Below are 18322 nucleotides of genomic sequence, written 5' to 3'. Positions count from 1 at the left end.
ATAGTTTTTCAAGGTCAATACCTCCCAAGTTTGAGCGTAAGCTACGTCGCCATAAGCAAAGATTTGGAAAAATTGACACCACAGTTGTATTAGATAAAGATGAAAATTTGTTATGATCAGGGTTGCAATGACATCGGAGTTGTCATAGCAACGAAATGACGCCATTACCTATTTTACTTGTAACAGTATTTCTTGGCACTGGGAACTGTTCTTCCAAAATCGTTTACTGGACCTTTTTCCCACAATAGCCGCCTCGAGGTTCGTGAAGTTTAAGCGAAATCTGTAAGAGCGTTATCGAGATATTTTGGGAAGAAGTTTTTATGGTTAGAAATACGGTAAAAAATGGACAATCTTGATGTTCGACTGTTATCTGTACTAAACGAAGCGCTTTTGACATGCAATTTCACCTCATATAGTTTCAATCTTTTTAAAAACGTGTGTGAAAGATCATGGAGATACCTTCAGCCGATTGCTAGAAAGAAGGATTTGATTAGTATGTATCAAGGCGCTCTTTTTAGCAGTAATGTAAACATTTCGGTCTACTTTAATAAATTAGCGAATAATTTTTAAGAATCTTGAGACTAACCGTCCTTTTATATGACCTCTTAGTTTCAAGATTACTGATATACTGTAAGGCAGTAAAATAAGGGCTTGAATTCGATAATATTTTGTCAAGAGTTTTGTGTTTACAAGTGTTAGCCTCTCATTATTCAGGGGTATTGTCTCCAAAATTCATTTTTTCGTGCACAACAATAGCTAGCATTTTTGCATATGTCAAATGCATTGTTAGTTACTGCTGTTCACGTGAAAATGAAACCTTGAGACAATACCCCTGAATAATCAGAGACTCTCACTTGTAAAGACAAAATTTCCGACAAAATATTAGCGAATTGTAGCCCTTATTTTATTGCCTTACAATATATCAATAATCTTGAAACTAAGAGGTCATATAAAAGGACAGTTTATCTCAAGAGTCTTAAATTTTCTAAAAAAATTATCGAGCGGTTTAACAATTATTCGCTAATTTGTTAAAGTAGACCGAAATGTTTACATTACCGCTATAAGAGAGCCTCGATACATAATAATCAAATCCTTCTTTCTTGCAATCGGCTGAAGGTATCTCCATGATCTTTCACACACGTTTTTAAAAAGATTGAAACTATATGAGGTGAAATTGCATGTCAAAAGCGCTTCGTTTAGTACAGATAACAGTCGAACATCAAGATTGTCCATTTTTTACCGTATTTCTAACCATAAAAACTTCTTCCCAAAATATCTCGATAACGCTCTTACAGATTTCGCTTAAACTTCACTAACATCGAGACGGCTATTGTAGGAAAAAGCTCCAGTAAACGATTTTGGAAGAACAGTTCCCAGTGCCGAGAAATACTGTTGCAAGTAAAATAGGTAATGGCGTCATTTCGTTGCCACGACAACTATGATGTCATTGCAACCCTGATCATAACAAAGTTTCATCTTTATCGAATACAACTGTGGTGTTAATTTTTCCAAATCTTTGTTTATGGCGACGTAGTTTACGCTCAAACGTGAGAGATATTCACTCAAAAAAACTGTATCGAGCCACCTTAATGACTACGAAATAAGCTCGGGCGGTGTTTCTGCAAAGAATTAGCATCTTTACCGGAAGGGGGGGGGGGGGGTGGGGGGGACGAACGACAATGATGCCCATGTATGCGAACCGAACTTTATTGCTATGCAAAATAAAATTATCAAGCAAAATTATCAAGCAAAAGCTACCCGTATATAAATTTATAACTCTGTAAATTCTCTCTTTAAAGGATGAGTGTTTTTTTTTCTTGATTATCACATTTTTCTTTGCGATAGACAGATCGGTTCACAGGCATGGGGCATGGGGCATGGGGCGTGGGCATCATTATCGTTCTTTACCTCTGGGCGAGGTGCAAATTCCTCAAAGAACTGCCGCCCGTGCTCATGTCGTAGTCATAAACAAAGGCCGTGCTCGACAGTTCTACCTGAGCTCTGACAGAATAAGGTAATGGTGACTGTGGCACAAAAGCATTGTTAGCAGTGTTTTAAGTAAAACAAAAATCCAAACGAGCGTACAGGCGAGACCAACCATGATACTTGGTTAGAAAAAATTCTGCTATTTTATTGTACTATTATACTACTATTAACATATAAATTTAGCAAGGTCTAAAAGCGTGGCTTTCGTTAATACACTTAAGTTTACTCAAGGAAAAAAAATAAATCGTATAATGCTAAACGGCGACGGCAACGAGAATGGCAAAAAAATATCAGCAGGTCTAATTAACGAAAAAACCCTTTCTTTGCCGTCGTTTTGCAGGAGTACAACGTGAAACTTCCTAGCTGATTTACACGTTTTATGGAGGAAATGTCGTATGTGTTCCTGTTGCCCTGGCGGCCTCTAGTATTTCTGATTTTCTCACTGCCGCTATAAAATTTTCATGTTTTTCTTGCAATAAAATTTGTCTCTTTCATTTTTCTCTCTCTAGATCTAACTCTTTCACTGTTATCCACGTCAGTGTAGTGGTACTAAATGTGACATTTCACATCGGCTTACATGTAGTAGGTGGACGTACGGACGGTCACGTGATTACCAAATTTTTCGCATCTGTAGGTTATTATTATTATAAATTATCCTGATTGATAAACAGCTGTTTAACATTAGTTCTGTTATGTCCTATTACCAAGCATTATGGAAGCTGGGTATGTCAGTTTGCACATCATCAGGGGAGACAATTTCCCATGTACTCAGGTGCATAAGACCAGTAAGCAAGAAAGGGGAAAGTGTTTCATGTGAGCTATTTCCTTCTTCTCCTCATGCATTTGGCACACCTATCCACTTGTAATGAAATATTATGGAGCCCACTACAATGGAGGCATCAGGAATAATTGAAGCTTACACTTTAGAGAAGTTTGCTTGCATAACATCAATCATCTTCGATGACATCACAACAAAAAGTGCAGTGTTCTGTATTGGCTGTAAGAACTACTACAATTAGAAACTTTAAAAAATTATAAAATATAGAGGAAAAATGCTAAAACAATTTTTTTTCGCCCAAAAAATGAGAACAATAAGAAGATTTTGTTGCACTTTAATAGGGGCAGTTTCTTGTGGCTGATCTTCTGCGGATTGTCATCATTAATTTTTTAGGCCCTTTTAAACGAGGTCTAAAGTTCTCTGATTACTGTAGGCGGAGTTTCTTTTTAAAGACCCCACATCCTCAGGATTTCCATTTTTAAGTCCTTACATTTAAAGCTTTTCCACCAGCTATTTACATAACATTTTCTTAAAATTTTCACCTTTCCACCTACTCAACATGTTGGCTTAGTAATTATTGAATAAAATCCACACTACTACCCTGTTTATCCTACGTATTATTATAAAACATTTTGACTAGGCTGTATAGGTCAATAAAAACAATGACCACGTTTGTAAACTACCTTACAAACAATTTTAAATGGGCTATATTTAAAAAGGACTATACACACATCAGATAAACTGTGTGTGTATGTTTACAAGGATTTCGTCCTAAACCATGGGCTATAGGAAACATGGGTTTCTACTAAATAAAGGTTAAATTTTGGTTTTTGTGTTGAACTCCCCATATATTTCTTGTAGAACAGCCTTGAAACCACTTGTGTTGATTCAGAAGTCGATCGATCAGCATGTGTTAAGACTGGTAACTGAATGTTCTTTTTGAATCCTGAGGTGCGGGCACTATAAGTGCGTGGTGTATTCTCCTAACACTGTAAGCAAGACCTTTTCACCGATACAGCAGATATATTGAATTAATTCGATTTAAGGAGTACTATGGGATGCCCAGGGGGCATGAGCACAATCCATTATACTTGCTTAGTATTAGAAATATGATTTTTCACTGTTTATACTACTACATGAGAAATTTCTGCAATTTGATTGGCTTAGAGCAGTGGTATTTCAGCTTAAATTGAAATACCTACATGTGAAAATTGCAAACTTTTTGCGAGAGTAGTATAAACAAATAATAGCATGATTTGTACGTCATATTTGGCATAAATAGCACTCCCTAACGGCTCGTGAAATTATGTATAACAATGCACTTCCACGTGCATTAAGGATGGAAACAAGATTGAGGCCTTTAAAAGCCAAAATAAAAATATTAATTTTTAGAGAAGCCTATGATTTATAGATTTACTATTTTTAATATGACTTATCAATTAACGTTTTAAGATAATTTCAATTACTAAGTCACAATAGATTTATTAATCGAATCTCATAATTGCCTTTTTAATTGTATATATAGAGAGATTTATACTAAATTTTTAGATTTTGTAGGAAATTTTACATATAATTTTTTATATTTTTTTTCAAACATATTTTTCGGGAAAAAGGCGATCATTATTACATCCAAACACTGCACAATGATTTTTATTCCCACTACAATCTTATTATAGGAAAACTTTTTTAAAAAATGCCCTGAAAGGCGCGCGTTAATACTAAGCGAACGTATCAGAATGTGCTCATGCCCCCAGGCATCCCATAATACTCCTTAAATCTAACTAATTCAATATGACTGCTGTATCGGTAAAAAGTCTCTTAGCGCCCGCACATTAGGATTCAAAGAGAAAGTTTGGCTATCAAGACTCAACCAATGCTAATCGACTTCTGAATCAAAACAAAGCGTGTTTCCAAGAGGCTTTTCGACAAAAAATATACTGGCAGAATTGACCAGAAAGGACAAATGACGACTTCAATGTGACCAATTTGATGTTATTACACAAAAATTAAACCTTTATTTTGTCGAAACTCATGATTCCTATAGCCCATGACTAAACTAGTTAATATTAGAGGGCGCAATAATTTCCTAAGGTAACCAACAGATTAAAACAAGGGAGCATACCTGAAACTATCAACAAAGTTCTCATCCCTGTGAAAAATATGTAAGTCAGGAGTTATCTCCAAATCAAAAATCTTTTTTTAATGTTGTGAAGAATGCTGCCATTAGATTTGCTAGGAAAAATTTTTAAGTGAAAGGTTACACTCAGGTGTCTCCTGTACTTTGGATTTCTCTTCAAGGTAGCAAATCCAGTGATGAAGTTACCAGGGTTAACAGAGACTGGGTCATCCAAAAGAAACAAGTTTTGTTTCCAGTGGGTTCTTTCATGATGTGGGGAAGTCGACAGTAGTTCGTACTCTGAGTTATCTGGGGCTGGTACTCCTCCAAATATAACCATGAACCAGCTGCCTAACCCATGAAAGGTACCACCCTTTCTTATGATGAACTCAAACTGCCCTGACATCAATTCAAGATTCTCCCTTGGAAAAGTTTCCATATCAATGTCAAGAAGAACTGCACTTTCTGATAGACAATTATTGAGATCAAGTTCATGGTTATACAAAGGTCTATCAAGGAATTCGGTCTTTGCTTTGTCCATCAAAGGTGAAAAATCAAATCCATATTGACTTTTCCAAGCGGTAACGTTTTCATCGTAAGTTTCTTTGGCGGAGCAAGGTGCAATAAACAATTTTGCACTTGACGGCCATATGACTCCCTCTGGCTTTAACCATTTATCCCTTGCAAACAGGACAGAATCAATCATGAATTCAAAAACCAGGAAAGTTCCCATCCATTCCGACAAAATGACGTCAACTTTTTCAGGTAATTCTACCTCCTCTATTTTCCCAACAACAACAGAAATAACATCACTTAAATCATTTACGGCAACTATCTGAGAGGTCAAGTTTCCGATATCCGCACTCCCTTCTACAGCATAAACTTTTCTGGCGTCACCATCCCTTGCACAAAACAAGCTTAAGATTCCAGTGCCACAACCGACGTCTAACACCGTTTTCCCAACGAAAACCTCGCGATGTCTACTAATAGCTTTTCTGTATGCAAGGGTTCGTGGTTTATCGCCAAGCATTTCCAGGTGAAGCTTTAATTTTCCATAATCTCCAAAATACTCCTCATCTTGCCATTCATGTCTGTGTGTATGGTATTTGGCATAATCTGTCTCGGTGACGACATATGTTGCAGGGACATAGCCGCAAAATCCATTCATTTCACCCCACCACCAATCTGGGGTTTCCTCGCTAAGAATCGAAAGCTCGTCGCCTTCACTGAAGTTCATTTGAGTTTCATCACCAGCAACGAAATCGGCCACTGCAACAACTACCTTTGGAACTTGTTTTCTGAAGCCTCGGCCTCTCTCTTCAACGTCAATTGACCCCGTAGAAGCTCCGTCCCCAGTCGCCATGTTTATGATCTGATGATGAACACGCTCGTGCAAAGTACTGGACCCTGGACTGGACTCTGGACTCTGGACTCTGGACCCTGGACTCAGGACTTACCCTGAAAAGAAAAATTTCTTCGGAATCACTCTCTAGTCTGGGAGCAAATGTCATAAAATAAGGTCCCGTGTGAAGTTTGTGCTGAAAGCAAGCACCTAGTGTAAAAATATTCATTAGGTCCTACTAAACATGAAAAGTTTTGGTGCCAGCTTTGCCACTTGCTCAGACGGCTTTTAAGGGGGGGTTAAATTCTGACCCATGAAATCCAGCGTGAAAACGAGGCTAAAACACATTATTGCTCATAACTTTGTTAATAACAGACGAAAATACACCAAACTTGCTCACATGATTGGGCATGATCCTCCCTGTTGATTTATGCTAATTTACATAGGTCACGTGACCTTACACATGAAAGCGAGGCTGAAACGCATAATTTACTTTAAATTTGTCCAAAAAAATCCTTATTATGCCAAACTTGCTCACCTCAGCTAGTTAGACATCTTGCATTGATTGGTGCCACTTTGTAGTGTCACGTGAGCCATACATGGAAATGAGGCTGGATTGCAAAACACGCCAAAGGTGAACACATCATCCAGGACAATAACGTTGACTCATTGTAATGCATATTAATGCTGTATGTATAGCATTTGAATGAAAAAAATAAAAGCTAAAAAGGTGTAATGATAATGTATTTCGTGTGGCTTATATAACTTTATTATGAGCGATTTCTACAATCCTATTTCGCACAAATTCCTGTGGATTCTTAACCTAGGGGGCCTGGGTGATTGTGAGCCTGAAATATTGGTCAGCGGTAATTATTTGAGTGTCCGCCACGTTGTACTTACAGCCATCACAGTGCTTGTAGTATGACGGATTTTGGCCGGTCTAATGCCCCTTTAGATTTTAAGCTATGTGTAATCTGCCAAGAAAAAAGTACAGCCAATCTTGTTAAATCCAACTTCCCATCAAAAGCTTTTAGAAGCCATCGAAGAACGTTCAAAGTACGAGGACATCAACTCGAAAACATTGTGGCTTGTGCTTAAAGATCTACCACTAGAAGAGCTTAAAGAAAAAGCAACATGGCATAGGTCGTGCTACCAAGAAACCACCCACTCAGGAAAGATCAAGAGGGTAAAAAAGAGGTTTCAGAGAGAGGTTAGAGGGCCAAATGAAGCTCGAAGAAAGACAAGTGAATCGCTTCAGGTAATTGCTAGGTGTAATGGCTTATAACTTTAACTTTTTATTTTATTGTGTTTTTCATCTTGGAATTGCTAAAAAGTTAATGACATCCTTGACATTCTTACAAGGTCGAAAACTGTCTCTTATGACAGCAATCTGTGCTTCTTTTGTGAAGAGAAAGCGAAGTACCAGAACCCTCTGCATTTGGTGTCAACATCATCTGCTGGTAGCTCTCTTGATAATGCAGTAAAGCAATCAAAGGATCCTAAACTGCTCGTGAAGCTCTCGACGGCTCTAGACAGCACTGACGCTCATGCCACTGATATTAAATATCATAAAAGCTGCTGGGCGTAGCATGTGACTGGGGTCCTGCGTAAAACTATCAAAGATGACGAGGAAAGGTCAAGAAGTGAGACAGCGGCTAAGCTGGAGTTTTTGAACCTTACCCAAGCTGCCCTCAATAGCGGAGAAATACTCAACATGGCACAGTTGGAACAGGCTTTTGATTCCATTTCAAACGAGAACAATAGTCCAAAGACTCTAAGTCGACGTTCAGTTAAAGAGCTTATCCAGAAAGAGATAAAGGGAGTAGAGTTCCATAAGCTCACTAGAGCTAATGAGCCCGAGTGGGTCAGCGTGAAGCAGTGTAGAGATGCCGCTATCCATATCGTAGAATCCACAGCTGACAGTGATGAATCTATGAAAACTCTCTTCGATGCCTTTTCAATATTGAGAAAGGCTATTAATCGAAGCGAGAAATGGGTCTTCTCTGGCTCTCTGGATACAATGACACATGATCACTGCCCCGAAGAGCTTACCTGCTTCTTTAGGTGGATAATCCAAGGTCGCAATAAGACACTATCTGATAAAAAGTGCAATGAGGTACACAAAAGAGCAATGCAATTAGCGCAGAATACAATAGCTTTGTGTCTAACGGACAGGCAGGTTGACAATAAGAGATCAAAAGCGGTCTACTGCACTAGAGAAATGCTCCAACACCTCGCAGTTAACCTAGCAATACACCAAGCAGTACGAAGCAAAGAGCTGGTTAATCTCCTCCATGGATTTGGCATGGCTGTAGAGTACAATTGCTTGTTGAGGGTGGAGTCACAAATTGAGAAAACTGTTGTGAAGCGCATAGAGAGTGAAGGTGGCATGTTTCTCCTTCCGGATATTGTGAAAGGACGGCACGTATATTTGGCTGTTGATTATTTTACATGCTCTGGATGCCTCTGCTCAAGGTGCTACCCAACTCTCTATATATTCTCCTGACACTGGTGTTCTTGTTTTGGCTCTCCGACGGTATCCAGATTTGTGCTCGAACTCTTGCTTTGTTACTGGGACCGGCAGTAGTTGAGAGTTATCAACTTGAAGTCAATCGCAGACGCCCTTGGGCCCACTAAGACGGCTGCGCTGCCAGCATTTCATGCGTTGACCGGAGCTGATGTTACTGGGAGTTTCTCTGGAAAGGGAAAAGCCACTTGTTGGGATGAGTTTGATAACGCCAGCACTCCTATCTTGCAAGCTCTTGCTAACCTCGGTTGTGGTTAACAGCCAGATGACGGCACAAGAAGTGGAGTGGAACAGCTGGTTGGTCGGATGTACCAACCAAAGACGGACATCAAAACTGTCAAAGCCCTCAGATGGTCCCTCTTTAAGAAAAATCAAGCTGAGTCTGAGAGGTTGCCGCCCACACAAGCTGCTCTCCATCAAGCCATACTGAGAGCGCACTACCAGCTTCTTGTTTGGAACAACGATCATGTAGCAAACCCGGTGTTGCCCTCACCAGAAGGCTATGGATGGCAAGATGAAGATGGAAAGTGGGTACCAGTCATGACAAATCTTCCACCAGCTCCAGAGGCAACTATACAGCTTGTCCGATGCAAGTGCGCCAAGTCCCGTTGCTCTAACAACCGTTGTCAGTGTCAAAAAGCCGGACTTGTCTGTACTGATCTCTGTCTGTGCTCTGAAGATTGCCAGAACGAGTATGCTGAGAGTGATGATGAGTATGATGAAGACGAAGTCGAACAGGAAATTCCATAGGAATGGACAACAGAACAATGTATATAGATATTCAGTAAGACTTTCATGACTGTATATATGAAATAGCAGTAGTCGCTATTTTCATTTTCTGCCCTTGTTCCAATATACATGCGAAAATGAATACATGGAACCAGTATCATAAGTTGGCAAAATTATTGATTATGTGTACAAGATAGATTCTCAAATGGAGCCTCCGCAGTATTTGCTTTATCCGTCTTGTCCCTGTGTTATGGGCCATAGGACAATGATTAGTTTAAGTTTTTATATCTGAACTCAGATAACCAGATATGTATCTGCCTAGTAGTTGTTAATACATTTGGCAAGACAAATGCCATCCTACACGATGCTACCAGATATATCCAGCCTCGTTTCCATGTATGGGGTCACGTGACACTACTAAGTGGTACCAATCGATGCAAGATGTCTAACTGACTAAGGTGAGCAAGTTTGGCCTGATAAGGATTTTTTTTGACAAATTTATCGAAAATTATGTGTTCAGCCTCGCTTTCATGCGTAAGGTCACGTGACTTATGTAAATTAGCATAAATCAACAGGGAGGATCATGTCCAATCATGTGAGCAAGTTTGGTGTATTTTCGTCTATTATTAACAAAGTTATGAGGAATTATGTGTTTTAGCCTCGTTTCCATGCTGGATTTCATGGGTCAGAATTTAACCCCCCTTAAAAAGCCGTCTGAGCAAGTTGCAAAGCTGGCACCAAAACTTTTCATGTTTAGTAGGTCCTAATGAACACTTTTACACTAGGTGCTTGCTTTCAGCACGAACTTCACACGGGACCACATTTGCTCCCAGACTACTCCCCTATTTTGACGCGTCAACCTCTCCCTTGGAATCATCTTTTGACTCTCCCCAACTCTCGGTATGTAGAAAGTCCAAATCGATCGCACAGCAAAATACGCCTGCTTTGCAGACCTCTTTGCAGGCTATTATCAGATCAGTATTTGACCTGAGATCAGGCCAAATTTGAGCGATTCTCATACATTCTCTCTAACGGCTACCGCTGAGCCTGATACAAACTCATTCACTTTTGTGCTCGTTACGGCCAGATTTTGGCCGTAACGCTGATTGGCTGTTAGAACAATGCCACAAGATCTGATTGGCTGTCGGAAACGCCGGAAGTTGAAACCTCTTATTCCTCGCGTGGTTGTTTTCGTGAATGATCCGTCGTCGGCAAAGAGAAGGATCGATTTTGCTGTCCTTTTTATTGTTTTATGGTCTTATAAGCCATCAGCTGAGAGCCAAAAATTTGGGTTTATGGCTCACTCGATCGGGGAACAGCCGAAACATGTCACGTAATATATAGATTTAGCCAGGGCTAAAGGCGAAGCTCCCGTTAATAAATTGATAATTTAAATCAAATCAAACACTAAACTTGTAATCCACAGATCAGGGCAGATTCATTTGACTTTTGAGGCAAAGGCTAAGTGATTTTAGAGAAAAATAATTTGACAGTCCAAGAATGAACCAAATTTTACACTGATTTATTAAATAGTCTTATTTGTACACCCAAAAATAGCAATCATGTTCGATCACAGCAGATTAGGCCTGGAAAACAAATAGACCTATTCGTGTATTGTATTTGCATTAGCTGTTGCATCATAATGTGGCACCAGTCTCTCCAATATTGCTCCGTTAGAGAGACTATGGATAATTGGACAACCCCGAAATATAGTTTTGAGAAACACACGCGCCACGATAGTCCTTGGTGGCAGCCAATTTACACGTTGCATTATCAGGCCGGATTTTTTGTGTTCGACAAGTTTAGTTTACTGGTAAATCTTGGCGACGAATCTGGTGGCGTGTAAACCAGCCTTTTAAACATACTTTTTCTCATCACGTCTCAGGTAAACAGTACTCTGAGGCCCTTTTTTTTATCATACAGATCTCGGACAGAATTTGTTCTTTTTTGCCCCATTTAAACCTATAATTCTGCAGTTTTTCACAATTTTGCAAGATAATTTGCACTCATTCAATATCCACGACGATCAATGCACGCGCTTCCTTTGCACAACAATTATAGCATTGAATTATAAAACGTTGTCATCAAGAGAATTCTCAGATAATGCCGGGACTTTTCAGTTAGAAAAAGCTGGTCCTATGTGATATGCAGGGTAGTAATTACGGGCTTTTAATGAAAACGATAAAAAAAATTCCCAAAATCACCTTTCCGGCCAGCCGGACGGGTTCTCACTTTTGACAGGCACCAAATTTGAAGTGCGACTAATAGAGTTACCATTTACGATTCAACATGATAGAGAAATTATTATGTTTAGGTTTTATTTCCCTTTATTTATTAAACTGTGTATGGTTTTGTTATGCGTAATCTTTAAAAGCGAGTGACATTTACTCGCGGCTTTTTGAGTATTCCTGCATGCGATGTTTATGTTGGACTGGAAACAACCGGTGCAGCGATAAAAATTGCGAGAGGGACTACTAACAATCAATAAAATAAATATAATTCGGTGAAACATGTACAGAGACAATAATTTTCATTCACGAAGAGAAGTATTGAGGGTAAAGTCAGTCTCTGAAAATCATGAGTCACGTAAGCATAAGCTTATTTATGTTTTAAGCCGGCTCCCGGTGTTTTCTCTTTTTCAAGATGAACTCGAGGCAAGAAAATCACTCAGGGCTTTCTGTTTACAGCCAAAATCATAACTAAATAATCTTCGGAACCTTTTCTTTGAATTTGTGGTCAAAAAATGTCTAAAGGCTTTTTAAACTTGATACTACTGTAAGTTTAGATCATTGCTCGTCAATAAACTTAAGCCGTACGCTCGACTTCAGGAAACCGAAAAAAAAAACACATCAAAGACAATAATTGCTCAGGCTTACCAGTCGAGATGCTGCTTCTGAAGGTCATCAAGTGTCCCAGAATCGCTTGAGACTTTTCAACCCTCTTACCCCTCAAGCAAGGGCAAGTGAGTAAGCTCAATTTTGAAAACGATGCCATCCGAAATCGGATTTCCAATGACTTTGACAAGCGGTGCATTTGTCAACAAAAAGCGCAATAAACAAACTAGCCATGAATTGCAGAACAATCTTGATAGCAACTGTATTTCATTTTGTACGCTAAGTAGAAAAAGACAGTTTAAAACATCACAAGATGACACAAAACTCCCGGAAAAAACTCTGTCAGCTCCAGCTATCAGTAAGCAAGTTTCCAGACGCTGCATAAATTTTCCGCAGGAACTCACCCGTCAAATTTTGACCAATCAGAACATATGATTTGGACGTAGAGCGTGATCAACGCGTGACAGTGAGAAAAGTCAAAAGCGATTGCCTTTCCTGCATGTAAATGTAAAAGCCGGTTGAATTTTTGCGTCCGAGGTCAGTTCGAAATCAATATTTTAAAAGTGCTGCTCATGAACATGACTTAATTTATATGCATTTTTAAAAAAACTTAACTTTAGCCTGCGATCATTTGAAAAGTATACCTTCAAAAAACACTCGAACTCAGTGGGTCGATACCTGAGCCCGCGATACGGACAGGCGAAACAGAAACACTATTCTGACAGCTGTCAATTAATCAAAACATGGATGTACAATATCAGGTTGCAGGCTCCCAAACTAGCTAGAAAGTTTGATATTAAACATTGGTATGCCTGTGGTGCGGACCGACGGAAGGTCGGGTGGTCGGTGTACGGTCACGTGATTGCCGAATTTTCTAGGATGGATAGATTTTCTAAGCTATGGGGCTTCGAATTGAGCCCGTGATCAAATTAAAATATCAGCCCAAAACTTTAAACACTACATGACCTCAATGGATAGAAAAATGAGCCCGCGATACACTCAGGTGATGATGGCCAGCGTATACTCTAGTTTGACAGCTGTCAATTAACCTTCATTAGAGTGGCGAATATTCGAATTAACAGACTACGAGTGTGAGTAAGACATATCCGTCCGGCATGTAGTGGAAAATGCCAGATTGTGTACCTGAACGAACCTGAGCCCATGTTATGAGTTCTCTGATAGTGGACTGCACATGTCCCATTTTGACAGCTGTCAATTGACCTTAATTTGGCTTGCCAATATAACATTAAGCGACTGTCAGCCAACTGACAGCCTTGCCCGGCATAGTTTCGTTTTTATGTTGAATTGGTAAGTGTGACATATTATATCAGCTTATACGGAGGGGCAAAATGACTGCTCTGGCCACGTGATAATTGTCAGCGGTTGTCTGATTTTGACGGCTGTCAATCTAATCGTACTCATACGGATGGTTTACATAACTAAGAGGCTAGTCAAGTTGTGCAAGATCTATTGTGACTTTGACATCGGCTTAAATGAAGTGCGTGTACGGGTGGGCGTACGCTACGTCATAACCAAATTTTCTCGGATGGATAGTTTACCAAATTTTCTTACCCATGGTGCTCCGCTGCGCGCGGTTCGCGCGCGCGAGAGCTCCGCTATTAATCTTTGACTATTAAGCATTACAAAAATGCATGATAGCAAGGATAAAACGGTAGCTTTCACTTTGAAAATCGAAATTTAAATTTGCCCCTCATAATCTCCTTTTGGCCGCCATCTTGAATTTTGGGGAAGGCTGAAAAGTTGCTTATATTCTTTTAACTTAAACAAATGTTGTTTTAGCGTAGATTTAAAACATATTTGAACTGAAAACATGACTTCCGTTTATTCTAAAACTTAAATTATAACTACCTGAGGTCCTATGCCTATGAATCAACATTGAATCAACATTGCCTGTTATTGGTCACTCGATAAGACCGGCAGTTCGCTATTTGTTTAATAACTAGAAAAAATGTAAGGTTTAGAAAATTGTTTCAGAAAAGAGTAAGTAAATAAATCATATGTTTACATTGCAAGTGTATCGAATAGAGTCTGACCTCTTGAAAACAATTTCTTAGTGGACAACCTTATCCAGTCACGCGTCCATGACCGGAATCAGTTTTAGGGGTTTCAGCTGAATGTGAATTCCCGGCACGTCTCATCAAAATCAATGTAATGGCCGAAATAAGTTCACCAACAAGAGAGATTTGCAACTCGCTAAGCTTGTCTACACAGAGATAAGTGATGACTAACTGCACTCCACGGGCAAGAGAAAGCAGCCAGCGAAAAACTTTGTAATGAGCCGTTGCTCATCCAATCACACACTTTCTTTGATCCTGTGAAGAAAGCCAAGGTGAAGGCTGGGCACAAGGTTCGCAACAAGGATCTAGTACTTCCTCTTGTGCTTGGATGGCACTTCGGGACATTTCCCCGCAAGCCGAGAACAGAACCGGCAGTTTCGATGAAACGGCAGGCTACAGAATTTGTAGATCTCCTCAGAAGCTATGTTCCGTGTGGCCGCTTAGGGTAACTAACTTCGCGCAGCAGGTGCGTAGAGGAAGTGGTTGACGTGTAGCGCGAGGTGTTGATCAAAAATGTCAAAAGACTGAAAAAAATGTCTACCGCTGACAGTGTACAATACAGGGATTAACTGCGATGCACTATACTGTGAAGTCATAGAACGAGCTGCTAAGTCCCAACACAAATAAACTGAAATCGTCAAATTCCTTGTTCCCGACACGGCAAAATCGAAGCATTTAGAAGCAGACTCGACAACTGGATCATGGACTCCCGTGTGACAACTGAAGACCAGTCGGGCGACTAGAGGCAGACACATGGTGACCAGAGACCCAGTTCCTGCGGTACAGTTCTGTGACGAAGAGGCTGGCACGCGTATTGTTCTGTATGCTCGGCATGCGCGTAGGAATGACAGTGTGATGCACTCTGATACACTGACACTGAGACTGATGTCTTTGTCCTACTGCTTGCTCATAGCAAAAACCTGACTTTGAAAAGGTGCTACAAGAAAAAGGGAAGAGGCGCGAACACTCTATGCAACTTGACCCAGGCGATGTTAACCACTGCTTCACGAGGAGCCCTTATAGGTGTAAACTCGAACACAGGCTGTGATAACATCTCTGCCTTCTTTGGTAAAAGGAAAGTGGAAAGCAGTCCAGCTTCTCCAACCAATGGAGGGTACGTCCGAGTTATGGCGAGTATCGAGGGAAAGAGTGATCAGTATCCAATGAGAACATTAAATTCAAGATACGGAGGCACGCGTTTGTGAACTGTACGGAAAGAAGTGGCATAGTGCGCTGCTACGAGATTCATCCCCAGCTTAAGGCTGGAAGGTCAAGCTGGAAAATCTGCCGCCATGCGAGTCACCTTTTCGACTTACAGGAGCAATTATCAAGCCTCAATGTGAAGAAGAACCATCGTTCTGCTCCCCTCGTTGGCACGTTAGGGTAGAGTAGTTGCAACTCGTGCGTATGAACCTTTCTTCAGCTTATGATGTCAGAGCAGAAAATTCTGTACATGTGAATCTATGTTTATGTTAAATTTTCCAAACGCAAATATCAGCAGTGAAGAATGGTGTTATGCCAGTGATGTAAGTTATGGGATCATAGTGCTTTTGTTCTAAAAACAAGTTCTGGTGCACGTTTCGGGGGGGGAGGGGCACTTCCTTATTTGGCTTATACAAGTCAGGTATATGCTGCTGAACACAAGGTCTTGAGTATTAAACAAGGTGTAGAATTTTACTATTTTAATAGTAAAACTCTAATTATTTATTTTATTATCTTAATGGTAAAATTCTATGATAATAGTAAATTCGCTTAAAAGCGTCTTGAACAGTGTCTTTTTGGGCTAAAAGCCTTGAAAAGACTGTGAAGGTTTGCGATAAGCAGTTTACATTTGCAATATCAATATTTTTTTTCCAATGTATCTATTTCCGTTATGTTAGTCTGAAGAACTATTTGATTCTCTATGTAAAACAAAAAAAAATCAATGTCCGAATCTTAAACAGTGTGGAGGTTTGAAGGTCTCGGCGGAGGCACAGCTCTACCAAGACTTCCCTTTAGTGCACTCACCCTCCCCCCCCCCCTCTCACCTCCCCCGAGCAAGTTATCTGCTCTTATTTGTGCCTTATTGCCTCTTGGTAGAGGTTTGATTTTCTTTCCCTAGAAAACGAAGTTACAAAGTTCTAAACATGTTCTTCTAGCATTGTGATTTCGATGGCCTTAAACCTTCGACGACTGCTTTGGTCCTTATCACTCCAAACGGAACGATGCATGATCATGCATGTTTTCCTTCCTAGACCCATTTAGCTTTCAGTTTAAGTTAATAAATTTGTAAGCAACACTAACGTCACATAAGGTATCTAGCGATATCTCGTTTTGGATATTCTGACTAATCCTAACAACGTTACACTCACAAAAAAGGTAACATTTCGGGGAAAAATCCTCTACCAATGTCGCTGTTTATCTGCTACTCTTTGAAGAACAAATTTTTCCCTTTCCTAAAAGGTTGGCGAGCCACAATTCCATGCAGAAAAGACGATAAAGTGGGCAAACTGCTAATAAACAAGAAAGGCAAAGAAAAAAAAAGAGAGAGCGATAGAGAGGGATCGAAATAGATTCGCAAATCAAGTCAAAATTTTGGCTTGTGCACATGCGTGAAAAACAAAAAAAACCGTTTAATTACGTCCGATTAGTCGGAAAATATGCCTTTTTTGATGCAAAAATCATTTTTAGCCATTCTTTTAGCCATGCTAATTAGCCGAAAACCAATCCAAACAAGAGGAATTTTTGAAAAAATGCGGTTTTTTCGCTACTCGCCGGCCGTCACCAAAGGGTTAAAGAAAGTTACCAATTTGTTTCGAATTGGCCTTTTTCCTCATAAAAAAGTCAAATTTGCCCATTGCAGCACAAAGCAGGTTTGTAATGTGAAAGAGAAGAACTTGCTATGTTTAATTAAGGTTAATGGCAATTTTTTTATTTAGATGATTGAGATATCAGTTGAATAGGCTAGTTTTAAAAGCAAAGTGGCGGTCGCTGTGACGTCATATATGACGTCATCACATCTTGACTAACCTTAACAATGCTAAAATAATAGGCGCTTTCCATTTGGGAAAAACACCCGGAAATTTCGGTGGGAGCAAAAATGGAATTTCCGATTGGTAAAAAGTTGTTCTATTTGGTCGTAAACCCCGGTACGTCGCGGTGCCCTACGGTGGACCTGGAACTGGTACAAACTACGAGAAACGTAAATGAAACACGACATTTCGTTCAGAAATTCCAACTGGGAAAACGGGCCCACCTTTTTAGATTTTCCACTTTTTCTGGGAATTTTCTAGTGGGATGAGCCGACGAAACGTGTTCCATTTACCGCCGAACCGGAAATTTTGACTATATGGAAAGCGCCCAATATCTCAGATACCTAGTAGTTCAAATCTTCTTTAAAAATATCGTGTTTTTAAATTAAGAGGGAATCAAAGGTTTGTTTATAAATCCAAGATGGCGACCAAAATAAGGGTTTAAGTGGCAAATTTAAAATTCGATTTACAAAGTGAAAGCTACCGTTCTGTCATTGCTATCAAGCATTTTTGTGATGCTTTTTACTCAAAGATTTAGATTAGACATGTTTTGTTTGTTTCCCTTGAGTGAGCGATACAACCCCCCTAGCTGATGGACTATTATGGTAGGAAAATATGCCTTAATATGTGCCACGGAAATTCAGAAAATTCATATGGTTGTTCGCTTCTCAGGGTTTGCTTTGTTTACGGAAAGTGAGTGTATCGCGGAGTTGAATCCCTCTGCAGGTTGTTGACTGCTAACAAGGTGCCTTTTGATTTACCAACAAACGAGTGCAAATCAAAATACTGTCCATCTTAAAACTGGTTTCATTTGCAAGGTTAGCGGGGAATGACTTCTCTGAACGGGGTACGCAAGCGGAGGCTCACTGCGAAAGAAACCTCAATCGCCAACTGTGAAGTATTAGACGAAAAATATCGCAT

The 18322-nt window shown here is 39.8% G+C and overlaps 1 protein-coding gene across 1 annotated transcript; it reads right to left on the bottom strand.

Moving 5' to 3' along the window:
• Positions 1 to 4541: 4541 nt before the first annotated feature.
• LOC140943153 (protein arginine N-methyltransferase 2-like) lies at positions 4542 to 6263 on the bottom strand. Its single transcript, XM_073392213.1, has one exon. The coding sequence runs from the start codon at positions 6241 to 6243 to the stop codon at positions 4939 to 4941; it is 1305 nt and encodes a 434-aa protein (XP_073248314.1). The 5' UTR covers positions 6244 to 6263; the 3' UTR covers positions 4542 to 4938.
• Positions 6264 to 18322: the final 12059 nt, after the last annotated feature.

Source organism: Porites lutea, chromosome 7, assembly GCF_958299795.1.
Source record: "Porites lutea chromosome 7, jaPorLute2.1, whole genome shotgun sequence".
Classification (NCBI taxonomy): Eukaryota; Metazoa; Cnidaria; class Anthozoa; order Scleractinia; family Poritidae; genus Porites; species Porites lutea.
This window is presented reverse-complemented; position numbering and strand designations above follow the sequence as displayed.